This window comes from Myotis nattereri, assembly GCF_964212035.1.
Source record: "Myotis nattereri genome assembly, chromosome: 3".
NCBI classification, from domain to species: domain Eukaryota; kingdom Metazoa; phylum Chordata; class Mammalia; order Chiroptera; family Vespertilionidae; genus Myotis; species Myotis nattereri.
The window spans coordinates 153,166,421-153,180,320 of NC_138077.1; the positions used below are offsets into that span (position 1 = coordinate 153,166,421).

The 13,900-nt window shown below is 36.0% G+C and overlaps 1 protein-coding gene across 1 annotated transcript in view; it reads left to right on the forward strand.

The window, feature by feature from the left end:
• The window catches only part of SYDE2 (synapse defective Rho GTPase homolog 2), a 42,421-nt gene extending 30,519 nt beyond the window's left edge, over window positions 1-11,902 (forward strand). The window contains exons 6-7 of the mRNA XM_081088398.1: window positions 3,849-4,080; window positions 10,197-11,902. Of these exons, the coding sequence (XP_080944524.1) occupies window positions 3,849-4,080; window positions 10,197-10,672 (708 nt within the window). The 3' untranslated portion in view covers window positions 10,673-11,902. The remainder of the gene's footprint in view (window positions 1-3,848; window positions 4,081-10,196) is intronic.
• The last annotated feature ends 1,998 nt before the right edge of the window (window positions 11,903-13,900 follow it).

A 13,900-nucleotide genomic window follows, 5' to 3' on the forward strand; every position in this document is an offset into this window, starting at 1 on the left:
AACCCCTGCCCTCCTTGCCCCAGGCCTTCACCACACTATTATCTGTGGCCATGGGTTATGCATATATATAAATTCTTCCGTTAATTTCTTAATCTCTTCCCACCCACCCTCCCTTCCTTCCCCCTGAGATTTGAAGGTCTGTTCCATGTTTCTATATCTCTGGATCTATTTTGTGCATCAGTTTATTTTGTTCTTTAGATTCCAAATATGAGTGAGATCATGGCTTCTTAAACACCGTAAATCTAGGAACTGCTTCTTAAGCAGAATACATTTAGAAAAAAATTTTGTCTTTTCGTATATGATTTTAGCCTAGACATAAATATTCTCCTAAGAATATTCTCTTAATATTCTCCTAAATATTCTCCTAATTTTTAAAGAGTATTGTTAGCTTAATATTAATATGTTTATTATAGAACTAGAGGCCCAATGCACGAAAATTCGTGCAAGAGTAGGCCTTCCTTCCCCTTGCTGCCAGCACCCAGGACCTGGGCGGCTTCCGGGGGGACCCAGGCTTTCCTCCAGCTGCCTGTAGACACCTGGGCTTCGCTCCGGCCCTGGCTTTATACGGAAGGATGTCTGGAATGACGTCTGGTCTAATTAGCATATTACCCTTTTATTATTATAGATACTTGGGACTATATAGAAAAGAAGAATGGAAAATTATAATGATCAAAACCCAAAGGCAACTGTAATTAACATTTTTATTTATTTCCTTTTAGTATCTTAAAAATACGATAACTATTTTTGGTGCACATGGCTTAGCCTTAAGACTTAAGCAGCCCTCACCACCATTTCCTTTCTCCTTGCTTCCTCCCATTAGTCCCCTGCCCACAATCTAAATCTTGGGACCAGTGTCTTCAGGTATGCCTGCAGGGTAGGTGGGAGGATGGCTGGGTGTGCAGAACCAGTCTTAACCTACCTCGAGCGGTTGTTTCTTAGAACAAAAGGAAAAATAAGGGGAAAACATGTGGTTGGGATTGTCCAGATAAATATAGGGCTTGCCTATATTTCTTATGTGAGGGCAGAATGGTCAAGAGTTAGTGAGTAGAGATGTTAAGCCCAATAGCTACATTCACTGGTTTACTGCTGTCATCTGAAAGACCTGTGCTCTGTCCAATTAGATTAGCAATTACTACTCCTTTCAGTGGGGGATGGGAGCAGCTATAAAGAGGTTAGCAGATGCAGAAGGGTGGGGTGAAAGGGTAGAAATATTCCCACACAAATACAAGGTATAATTATGTGTCATTTTACATGTAAATGAAGAAATGAGTATCAGAAGATTTAAATCACTTGCCCGAGGCTAGATAGCTTTTATGAGTGTAAGTCTGTCACATGAATTTAGGTCTTTCTAGCCCTTAAGCTCACGCTATTAACATCCTTTCTAAAAAGGCTGTGCAATATCACAACCTTATAATATATCATAATCTCTTTTGTATAATATTTAGGTTTTGAACCTATTTGTATATATTTGTTCACATATTTCTTTTCAGTTACAATTACTTATTTGTATGAGACTCTCAGTGGAATTGCTAATTTAAAGGTTGTGAACATTTTAAGGCTCTTAATATGTTTTTATATTACTTTTCAAATGGTACAAAACAGTTACTTTTTTTGGCTTGTCTTATTTAATAGACAAAATAGGTTTTTATTTATTTATTTATTTTTTCAATATATTTTATTGATTTTTTACAGAGAGGAAGGGAGAGGGACAGAGAGTTAGAAACATCGTTGAGAGAGAAACATCGATCAGCTGCCTCCTGCACACCCCCCACCAGGCATGTGCCCGCAACCCAGGTACATGCCCTTGACTGGAATCGAACCTGGGACCCCCCAGTCCACAGGCTGATGCTCTATCCACTGAGCCAAACCCGTCAGGGCGACAGAATAGGTTTTTAATTTTTAGTTGAATTTTTTTGGATTTCCATTGAGATTGAACCTAATATTTTTAACCAGTTGTGCTTTTTTTTTCCTTTTAGTCCTTATGCAAGGATATTTTCCCACTGATTTTTAGAGAGAGTGGAAGAGAGGGGAAAGACAGAGAGAAATATTGATTTGGGAGAAACACATCGATTGGTTGCCTCCTGATCAGGGCCCAGGCCGGGGAGGAGCCTCCAACCGAGGTATGTGCCCTTGATGGAATGGAACCTGGGACCCCTTAGTCCCCAGGCCGATGCTCTATCCACTGAGCCAAACCGGCTAGGGCAAACCAGTTGTGCTTTTGTTTGTGTATGTGAGTGTGTGTGTGTGACAGATTTTGAGTTCAAAGTATCAATTTCTGTCTTCTCTGCTTTCATACTCTCTTAATTCTTTCCCTTCACAGCCAAACACTGGAGGAATCTTTCTTTCAGCTGTCATCGCTTCTTTACCACTCATTTATTACTCAACACATTGTAATCTGGCTTTCCTCCCCCCTCTCTGCGGACTTGTTCTTGCTAAGGTTACTAATGACCTTCTAATCACCAAACCCAAGTGTTACTTAGAGCTCCAGAAATAATATATAACTTTCTTTTTTCTGTTTTTACTTAAATTACAGTATTAGTTGGAATTTATTTCTTCAGTACAATTATGAAGAAGACATCACACACTCATTTTATTTGTTAAATGATTGATTATATGCCACTACTTCAAAAAATCATAATTCCTTTTCATTATTGACTAAACCTAAATAACCATTCCACTTCTTGAGCAAATTGCCTTTATGAGATTATTTTCTTCAAAGATTAAAATTCTTAAACTTTTTTTTATTTTTTATATATTTTTTTATATATTGTTTTACAGAGAGGAAAGGAGAGAGATAGAGTCAGAAACATCGATGAGAGAGAAACATCGATCAGCTGCCTCCTGCACATCTCCTACTGGGGATGTGCCCGCAACCTAGGTACATGCCCTTGACCGGAATCGAACCCGGGACCTTTCAATCCGCAGGCTGACGCTCTATTCACTGAGCCAAACCGGTTTCGGCTAAAATTCTTTTTTTCAATAAATTTGCTTTAATTTGTGACTATACTACTCTTCCCTTTTTCATGGTTCATCACTTAAAATATTGATTAGTTAAGAAGCACATTGGTCATTTTCCTAATCTAGATCACAGTAGAACCTGGCCACATTCTGAAATGTTTAGCTTCCTAGATAGTACCCTATTTTGGACTGCAGGATTTATCTGTACTTAAAAATGAACACTCCTACTCTAATCCCATTTCCGCCATAGCCTTTTTGCTATTGTCATTTTAGAGGAGGGAAGAGAGGAAAATGCTGCTGATATATTTACCCAGGGATTCCAGCTGAAATTTGGAATTCATTCATGAACATTTTATAAAGAGTATATATTTTAACCACTTAATGGATCCAATTATGTTATTGGAACCTAAGGGTTTTGTATAACATTTCTATAATAAAATGTTTCAAGTTCCAAACATCTAACTTCTAAGCAAGTCTTTGAAATAACCTTTTATTTATTTTTATTTTTTTTGGGGGGGGGAGTTTCTGTTTTTTAAATTAAATTTATTGGGGTGACATTGGTTAATAAAAATACATAGATTTCAAGTGTACAGTCCTATAATACATTGCTAATGTACGCATATTGCGTTGTATGTTCACCACCCACAGTCCAATATTCTTCTGTCACAATATATTTGACCCCCTTTACCCATTACTACCTTCCCCTACCCGCTTTTCCCTCTGCTATCCACCATTTTGTTGTCTGTGTCTATGAGTGTTTGTCTTGCTTGTTCATGAAGTAACCTTTTAAGAGTAACAGGATACCTGTCTATATTTTCTGCTATACAGTGTGCTCTTGAGTTTCGCCTTGTGTAACTATATTAGGTGAAATGTAATTTGATTTCATTCAGGCCACCCTAAAGATGTTGTTGGATCATTTGAAATTGGTGGCTTCTTACCACGAAGTGAATAAGATGACCTGCCAGAACTTGGCTGTGTGCTTCGGACCAGTATTACTAAGTCAGAGGCAAGAGACTTCCAACCACAACAACAGGGTCTTTACCGATTCAGAAGAACTTGCAAGTGCTTTGGACTTTAAAAAACACATTGAAGTTCTTCATTACTTACTTCAGCTCTGGCCAGGTAAGTGATTCTATGGAAATATTTTTCTCTTTTAATAATAGGATATTTTAATTCATTGATGATTAAATATACTCCTGTGTAATTAAAGAACACCTTTTTTAGATTTTGCGTTTGGAAATAATTATGAATTGATACCTGCCCTTTAGATTTCTCATTTTAATATGTCTGCTCTTGCTGGTAATATAATAGACATATAGATCAATGTACACATTTTGGATTTGGTTCAATCTGGATTTGAATCTGGCTGTGCCACTTATTAGCTGTCTGACCTTGGGCAAGTTCCTTAATATCTTAGACTCTCAGCATCACCATTTGTCATATAGATTTAGTATGTTTGTAGAATTTTTTTTTAATATATTTTACTGATTTTTTATAGAGAGGAAGGGAGAGGGATAGAGAGTTAGAAACATCAATGAGAGAAAAACACCGACCAGCTGCCTCCTGCACACCTCCCACTGGGGGTGTGCCCGCAACCAAGGTACATGCCCTTGATCGGAATCGAACCTGGGACCCTTGAGTCCGCAGGCTGATGCTCTATCCACTGAGCCAAACCGGTTTGGCTGTTTGTAGAATTTATAGGAGGATTAAGTTAAAAATTATGTATGTAAGTGCTCAGCCCAGTCTTGGCATATAATAGGTGCTCAAGTAAATATTAATTTCTTTTCTCATTTTTAGTTCAACTGGTATGAAGGAGAATTTATTTTTCTCCTTAAATCAATTCTTCTTCTTGACATCTTCACTGTATTTATGGTCATTCTTCAAATTATCCAGGCTTGAATTGACAATTATCTCTGATCTTTTTAGCTTTCTTATCCATCTCTTGAAGCAGTCAATAACAAAATGCTGACAGTTATTGTCCTCATGTATCTCTTGTGTAGTTTCAGAGCTAAAAGGAATATGTATTTAATTAGATGTTCCATAAAGAATCCTGTATTTAAGTTCCAAAATTTTCTTATCCTGGAGTAACCCTTGCTTCACTTCCCAACACTGCACAGTAATTAGATGCCTAGTGGAAGGCACAGTGGTGAAAGTGTTTGTCCCTGGAGTCAGGCTTGGATCCAGATTTGGATTGTGGCACTCACCCACAGTGTGGGCTGAGGCAAATACTTTATTTTCCTGAGACCTGTTTGCTTCTCTGTAAATAGTATCTACCTCAGGGTTGTGAAGATTGAGATAAAGCATCTAAGGCAATGAACAGAGTGTTTAGCATAAAGTTAGCTCTCAGTAAATGTGCACTCTTATAGACAAACTAGAGCTCTGGTGCACGAATTTGTGCACTGGTGGGAGGGCGTGGCCTGTGGGGATCAGCCCGCTGGGGGAGCAGCTGCTCATCCTGGTCAGCTGAGCGGCACTCCCACTGTGAGAGCGCACTGACCACCAGGGGGCAGCTCCTGTGTTGAGCGTCTGCCCCCGGTGGTCAGTGTGCATCATAGTGAAGGGTTGTTCTGATCGTTCCGCCTTAATGGTTGCTGGACTTCTATATACAGACAGTCCTCGGGTTATGTCGGATTCATACCTCGTCTCGTGGTTACGTCGCTATCTCCCATTTATTTATTAAAAAAAAAGTTCCGTCTTTTCGACGTATCTACATATGTGTTTTATGTTTTTTATTATTTATTTTATCTTTCTTTTAATTATTTTTTACTGTTTCACTTCATTACTGCTGTGTATGTGCTCCATGTGAGTGACGTAGGTGCTTATGTAGGTGGGTTCCGACTTATGGCGAAAATCGCATTACATAGTGCCATAGGAATGGATTTCTGGATCTCCCACATAACCCCAGGACCTACTGTATATAGATGAGAAGAAGAGATTAAAGTACAAAGGAATGCTGATTCAGTCTTTTAAATTACATCTAATTTTTAAAAGTGAATTAAAATTTAAGCTAAAATTTTCAGCTCTTAAATTTGGAAAGTTAAAACTTTTGCTTTCTTTTAAACACAGACCTAAAAATAATTTCTAATTGACATTTTAACTGAATTAGTATGTATTATTATTTTAAAATTCTGAGTCAAGATTTTCTGTACAACTGGTCTGAATACTACATTTGGTGCCTAAAATAAGGAATCATTCAGGTTAAAGTTTTAAATGTGGGTTTCTTAGCTTTTCCTAAAACTGCTTTAATTATAATAAACATCAGGAATTTGGAGAGGAGCTATCTTATTCTTTTTAAAAAATATATATTTTTTTATTGATTTCAGAGAGGAAGGAAGAGGGGTAGAGATGTAGAAACATCAATGATTAGAAAGAATCATTGATCGGCTGCTTTCTGCACACCCTACACTAGGGATCAAGCCCACAACCTGGGCATATGCCCTGACCAGGAATCGAATAGTTACCTCCAGGTTCATAGGTTGATGCTTAACTACTGAGCCAAGCAGGTCAGGCTGTCTTATCATTCTAATCGCACATGTAAACTTGCTTGCTTGGAGATATCATTAAATTACTATCAGTACCTGAGTCCTTTATCATTAATTCTGTACCAGAGGTTAATGTCATTTCATTATTTTGTAATAGCTAACTTAGTTCAGGGTGTAGAAGTAAAAATTAAATTATATCCTCTGTTACAGAAAAAAACAGGTGTAGTTTTCAGATTCACTGTATTTCAATGATATCCTTAAACAACTGACTCCTAGTGTATTAATACCTTATTGCAGAGATTTGTGTTGTTGGATTTAGCAATAACTGCTCCCTTTTCTATAATCTTTTCTTTTTCTTTAGTTATACCATCTTAGACAAAGGACAGAACAGGGTAGAAAGATGAGAGGAAACAGCAATTAGTTTTGCCCTCTAAATCATTACTTTTGGGTTCAAGAAAAGGCAGAAGTCAAGTAGATGTAAGACAGTTACTGAGCCTGAGAAAATTGATGGTGACATAGAGACTGGGTCACAGCATGTGAACTTGGTGAATGCCCATCATACATTCAATAGGAGGGTTGTGCTCTCCTTGTTATGCATATTTTATTTGTCTTTTTGGAATCTCCCCTACTCCAGAGGTAAGAAGAGTTGGTTCCACCCTTCCTTCTTGCTTTCTTAACTTTTTGTTTTGTGGGTTTGTTTGTTTTTTCCATTTTGGGCAAGATTATAATTTCCTTCGAGCTTTCCATTTGATAAACTTGTCTTCAAAGTGATCCATTAGAACCCTGGCTGATTGGCGTTGGAAGGTGAAATCATCCTGCCAGTGGTTTTCAGCTTTCCTTCTGCCAAAGCTCTACAATTCTTTGGAAGCAGCAGCTTCACGGACAGATTGGTAGCATGTTGGGGAACAAAATGGAAACACACTTCCCTTTTTGAACAAAACAGACTTCTTTACCTCTTTTCTTTTTGGTTTTTAAAAATACATTTGCTGTTTTAAGAAGAATATTGAAAATTATTGATGGGCCACCCTTTCACTTTACAGGGGGGGAAATAGCTTTAGACAGAGTGTAACTCTAGACCAGCTATTTGCTATATCGCATATTCTATGATGAGTAGATTTGGGACAGGTTTTTTCGGAAAAGCTATTGATTTTCCCCTAATCCTTTTTCTTTAATTTTTCTCACTAGACAAAGCTTCATGAGGTCAGGGACTTATATTCCCAAGTCCTAACACAGTGCTTGGCACTAATTAGACAATGTATTTTGTTAAATTAGGCAATTGCACTGTAGATAAAAGGCTAATAAAGTGGTGATTAAAGATATAAACCTATTGGTAGAAAACAAGATAAGAAAAGTTTCTTAGTACTTATCATTACATTGTGAAACTTTTCCAGCACCATATAGACTGCATTTTAAATTTTATTCTGTTGCCCAGCCAGCGTGGCTCAGTGGTTGAGCATCAACCTATGAACCAGAAGGTCATGGTTTGATTCCCAGTCGGGGCACAGGCCTGGATCGCGGGCTCCATCCTGTGTGGGGCCTGCAGGATGCAGCCGATCAGGGATTCTCTCTCATCATTGATGTTTCTATCTCTCCCTCCTTCTCCCTTCCTCTCTAAAATCAATAAAAATACACTAAAAGACAAAAATAAATAAATTTTATTGTGTTGAAGTGGGTAGTCAGCAGTGCTGGAAAAACTAGAGCTTTTTTGGGGTGGTTAAAATTAGCCATTTTTGCCCAGTCAGTGTGACTCAGTGGTTGAGCATCAACCTATGAATCAGGAGGTCGCAGCTCAATTTCCGGTCAGGGCACATGGCCTAGTTTCTCGCTTGATCCCCAGTAGGGGGTATGAGGAATCAGTGATTCTCTCTCATCATTGATGTTTCTATCTCTCTCCCCCTCTCCCTTCCTCTCTCTGAAATAGAAAAAATAAATAAATACAATTAGCCATTTTCTCTGCATAATTAATAGGAAACCATTCCACCATCAGTAATTTAAGAAGCTAGTGAGGTTGATTTTTCAGAAAATGAATTTTTAGTCTAAAAGATATGACTATTATCATAATCAGTTTCTTAAATATTTCCCAAGAAAGTATACAAAAATAATGTTTGAATAAGGACTTGATTAGTAAAATAAATATAGGGTTTGCAGGTGAATGTCAGAAAAGTAACACAAGCTCAGACACAGAGTCAAAAATGTTTTACTTTGGTTTGGATCACAAACCAGGTGACCTCAAGATAAGCAGAATACTGTAATAGGTTGACGAAAACAATAGGCATGGCACTTAAGCAGTAAGAACAGGAATAGCACAGAAAATGAGAGATAAGCAAGGAGACTTAGTGGAGATAAGAAGCTAGAGAAGAAAAAGCAATATGAATAATTAAACAGTGGAAAAATTCAGATGTCCATTCTGCCATTACATCAGTTAATGGCATGGGACATTCTTCATTAATACTGTTATCAAAGATCAATTTTAATACCAGACCTTTAGTTTCATGGAAAATTTTAGGTAAAGAGCTTTTAGCTATTCATAATGATATATAATAACCATAATAAAAATGCAGATAAACAGAAATGTTAAAGAACGTATCTACACACAGTTATCAAGTATTTTAATAAAATCCAAGTAAGAATATTATGTGACTCCTGAAAAATACTGTAATATCACTGTAATTCTGGAAAACTAGAACCATATGCCTGTTTGTATTGTTTTTCAATTATTTTATTTCATACAATAGGAAGCAAGCATTTTGTACAATAGGAATGCAGCAACTTCACACTTTAGAGAGTGAAAGTTGCTGCATTGTTGATGATGATATGCTCCCTTTACCTTAGAGAAGGGACATACAGATGAAGAGGTAGTTATTAACTGAGAATAAAAAGCAGAAAGAGAGGTATGGACAGGTTTTCACAGCTATGCTTCAATCTTTAAATTAAGTTTGTTTTACATACAGAAGAGCCTCAGACAAATGTTCTGTTCAATATACACAAAAGACTAAATGGTTTGTTATGAAATAATGTGCGTCTCTGTGGTAATCTGTACAGCCAGCAGAATGCATAACCTTAGGAGAATTTAATCTTACTGTGAGGAATGTTATTTGAGATTGTTAGATACCTAACCAGAATGGGAAAATAAAATATCTGTACTATTTTCAGGCAATAAACGAAGACCCTTAGTAGCTAATGCCGTATAATCAAACTCAGGTAACACGTAGTCAAGTCTAGTATCCGTGCATTTTATCAAAGTGAAATTGGGGCTGCTTGGTAACGTAAATTATGACACTGCTGCTAATAGAATTGCAAAGAAACACAAAGGTCAGAACTTTCAGAGTGAGCACTTTAGATGCCTTGCCTTATTTAGACGTTTGCAGACGAAGGAACTTTTTGTTTAGTTTTGTTTGTACATCAACATGCCTTGCCTGCTTTTTGCTGTAGCTTTTAATTAGAAGAAGCTACCAGCTTAGCTACTGTTTGAATTACGGCTAGATAATAATTAACAGAAGTTAATCAACATTAGAAATTGATTTGTTTGGGGATGTTATGATATGGCATGAACTAGCTCCACTGTACATTCTACTAGCGCTGTCCCTAATCTTGATTATGTCTGGTGATAGAAAAAATAATTATGGAATGCTTTCTTAGTGTGCATGTTTTTGTTTTAATGCATGTTTGTAGTTACTAAGGGGCTTATCTTTAGCTCTGTTTTTTAAAGGCCAGCTGGATTACTATCACCAAAGCACATTTATTGTTTGTTTCTAGTGCAGCGTTTAACTGACAAAGAATCAGCAGAACAGAAGTCTTCTCTGAATTATTTGAGGAAGAAGAAGGAACGACCTCAGATGTTAAATTTGAGTGGTACCGATTCATCAAGAGTACTTAGGCCACGGCAAACCAGGTTAGACAGTCCACTTAGTAATCGTTACGCAGGAGACTGGAGCAGCTGTGGAGAAAACTACTTTTTAAATACAAAAGAAAATTTAAATGATGTGGATTATGATGATGTCCCTTCAGAAGATGGAGAAAATTGCAGCAAAATGTATGGACCCGATATAATGATTAAACAGCCAATTCCCTTGTCCAAAGAGTGCACATTTCAGACGTATTTGACAATGCAGACAATTGAGTCTACAGTGGATCGAAAAGTCAATCTCAAAGATCTACAAGAAAGTATTGATACGTTGATTGGAAATCTGGAGCGTGAGCTCAACAAAAACAAGCTTAGTATGAGTGTTTGAGAATTTTTGTGTTTTCATAATGTTTAAAGTTTCAAATCTTTCTCACAAGGGAAGTTTTTATTTTATTTTTTTTTTTATTCTTAAAGCCTTCAGTTAATTTCTAATAAGTTAATGTGATTCAATTAAAAACACATATTCACTAATATAATTTTTACTTATCTTATTAGGAAATTTTACTTGGGGTAAAGATAACTTGGACTTCTTGCGTATATTTTAATAAATCTTGCCAATTCTTTGGAGATAACTTTAAATGCACTTACAGCATTCACATAAGTTATTAGCCCCTCACGATTTTTGTACTTCATAGGAATTGCTCTTCTATAGCTGAAACAGATGTTCCTTTTAGAGGAATATTGCAGCTGCTCAGTTGGATTTGCAGTATGAGTCCACGGACACTGCAACACCACTTGATCACATTTCATTTGCAATGCAAATGCTGCTATATAAGAACCTTTTTGTAAATGAAAGTAAAAGTATACAAATATTAATGTATTCTGTATTAACAGTAATTATTTAAGCTTATGGAAATTAAATATTTTTATAATCCTGAAAATATGTATATATTTATAAGTGCATATATATGTAGGTATTAATGGCGGGGGGAAGTATTGGTTGCAGAATCACATGTATCTTTAAAATATATGTCATGAGGCCAAAATCATTAGCTTAAGAATGTTGTTTTCAGGGAAAGAACATTTAAGTCAAAGGAGGAATTGCATAGAAACACATGAACCGAAGTACTAGATGCCTCTGAGTAGAAATAATAGACTATATTTGGTTCACAGAAAGTCACAATATCCCCAGTGAGAAGTTACCTTTTAAATTGAAATCCTCTAACTGAAAGGATGAAGTGCCCAGATTTCTGCACTGGTGACTTAGATTATAAAAATGCTCACCTACTCCATGCATATTTAAGTTCTGCTTTAAAAAATTACTTATGCATAAATCATATTTATTTGTAATAGTACATTTATAACATTGACTTTATAATTACCCCATTTGTTTCTAAAAAATCTTGCCAGTATACTACATGTTACTGATTTTTAAAAATTAACTTATTTAAGTTTATCTACAGGGTAGTCATTAGAGCAATCACAGCAGTGTTTGAAAATGTACATTTAAAAGCCTTTTGTTTTATTAAATTGGAATCTATTTTTAAAACTTTTATACCTATGGAATGTATAATTTTAAAATTATAAATAAAATTTGAATTATCAACTTAAACATTTAGCAACCATTAGGAAACCCGTCTTCTTGATGTTTTTCTAAATATTATATTTAACTATTTCTTTGCAATACACATTGGTAAATAGAGCGCGTTTTTATTTAATTTGAATACTTAATTGTTTTTTTAAATACCCAGATAAATAACTATTTTTATGTGAAATTTTAAGTTTTTAAGCTTTTGTATAACAATCTAGAAGAATACCAAAAGAATATGTGACAGGAATATGTTCTGAGTAAATAGTCAAAAGAAATGTACTTTAAATAATTTGTAGGAAGGCTGTCTCAGTCTTCTTCCTCTTGTTTGCTATGTCATGTACAGAGTATACAATAAGTTGTTCCAGAAATGTAAAACTTTTATTAAAATATTATAACCTTGGTGTCATACTATTACCATAATAATTTTAAGTATTACTTATTTTAATGCCATTATTTTTAAACAAATGTGTTAAAGTATTGGACCATCATACGTTATTCATAAATTTACATAATAACTTTTTTTTTTTTTGTCCAAAGTTGAATTGTCCAGAATCCGATATACTTTGAGGGCCACATTTATTTGTTATATTACTTTGGATAAGAATAGTTTTAAAGTTAATCTTTGCCATTTTAAATAGAAAATTCTAAACATTGTTTGTCTAAATCACCGAGTTATAACTATAAAACCTCTTTAATCGATTCTTTCTGTATTCAGTAGTACTCAATAAGTTTATGCCTTTTTTTAAGTGGCTTTTTAGTTCAAATCATTGTTGAGTTCTTATAACTGCTTTTTATAATCTCCTGAGAGCTTCCTACAGTGTTACACTGTCAGCTGCCAGACCTAATGTTTTTTAGGATTAAAAGCAATTGAATTTTAGTGCATGTACCTGAATAAAATTTTTAAATAATTCAGGCAGATAGAAAATAAAAAATAAACATGCTCTTCCCTGCCATCTACATCAATCCCACTTCTCAGAGGTAATAACCACTTAAAAAAAAATTCTTGCCAGAGGATATGTTTATTGATTTTAGAAAGGGAGGAAGAGAGGGAGGGGAGAGAGAGAGAGAGAGAGAGAGAGAGAGAGAAAGAGACATCTATGTGTGAAAGAAACATTGATCAGTTGCCTCCTGTATGTACCCTCAACCTGGGACCAAACCTACAGCCTAGGTATGTGACCTGGAATCGAACCCCACTATTTTTTGGTGTATGGGACAGCGCTCTAACCGAGTCACCAGCCACAGCAACAATCACTTTAAAATATATATATATATTGATTTCATAGAGGAAGGGAGAAGGAGAAACATCAATGGTGAGAGAGAATCATTGCTTGGCTGCCTCTTGCACCCCGTCCCCTCCACCGCCCCTCACCCGCCCCCCCCCCCCCCCCGACTGGGGATCAAGCCTGTAACCCAGGCATGTACCCTGACCAGGAATCAAACTGACTTCCTGGTTCATAGGTTGACACTCAACCACTGAGCCAGGCTGGCCTGGCAACAAACACTTTTTTAAAAAAAATTAAATTTATTGAGATAACATTGATTAATAAGATTATATAAATTTCAGATGTACACTTTTTAAAAAAAAAATTTTCAGATAATACCTCTGTCACTTGTGGGTTATTGCTGCTGTTCCTTGATGTATCATTTAATCTGTTGATTATCCATTATGAATTACAAGCAATTTATCTCCATTTCTCCTCCCCATTTTATGTTTTTAGTTCTTTCTGTTTTATAACTTTTGTAATGTTTGTTTCTTAATTCATCAGTTTTAAACATATCTCTTGTCTCCCTACCATTGTGAAAATGACCAACCCTGTACTTTCTTTTTTTTTTAAATATATTTTTATTGATTTCAGAGGGGAAGGGAGAGAGAGAGATAGAAACATCAATGATGAGAAAGAATCATTGATCAGCTGCCTCCTGCATGCCCCTCACTGGGGAATAAACCTGCAATCCAGGCATGTGCCCATGACAGGAATTGAACCCGTGATCCTTCAGTCCGCAAGCCAACACTCTATCCACTGA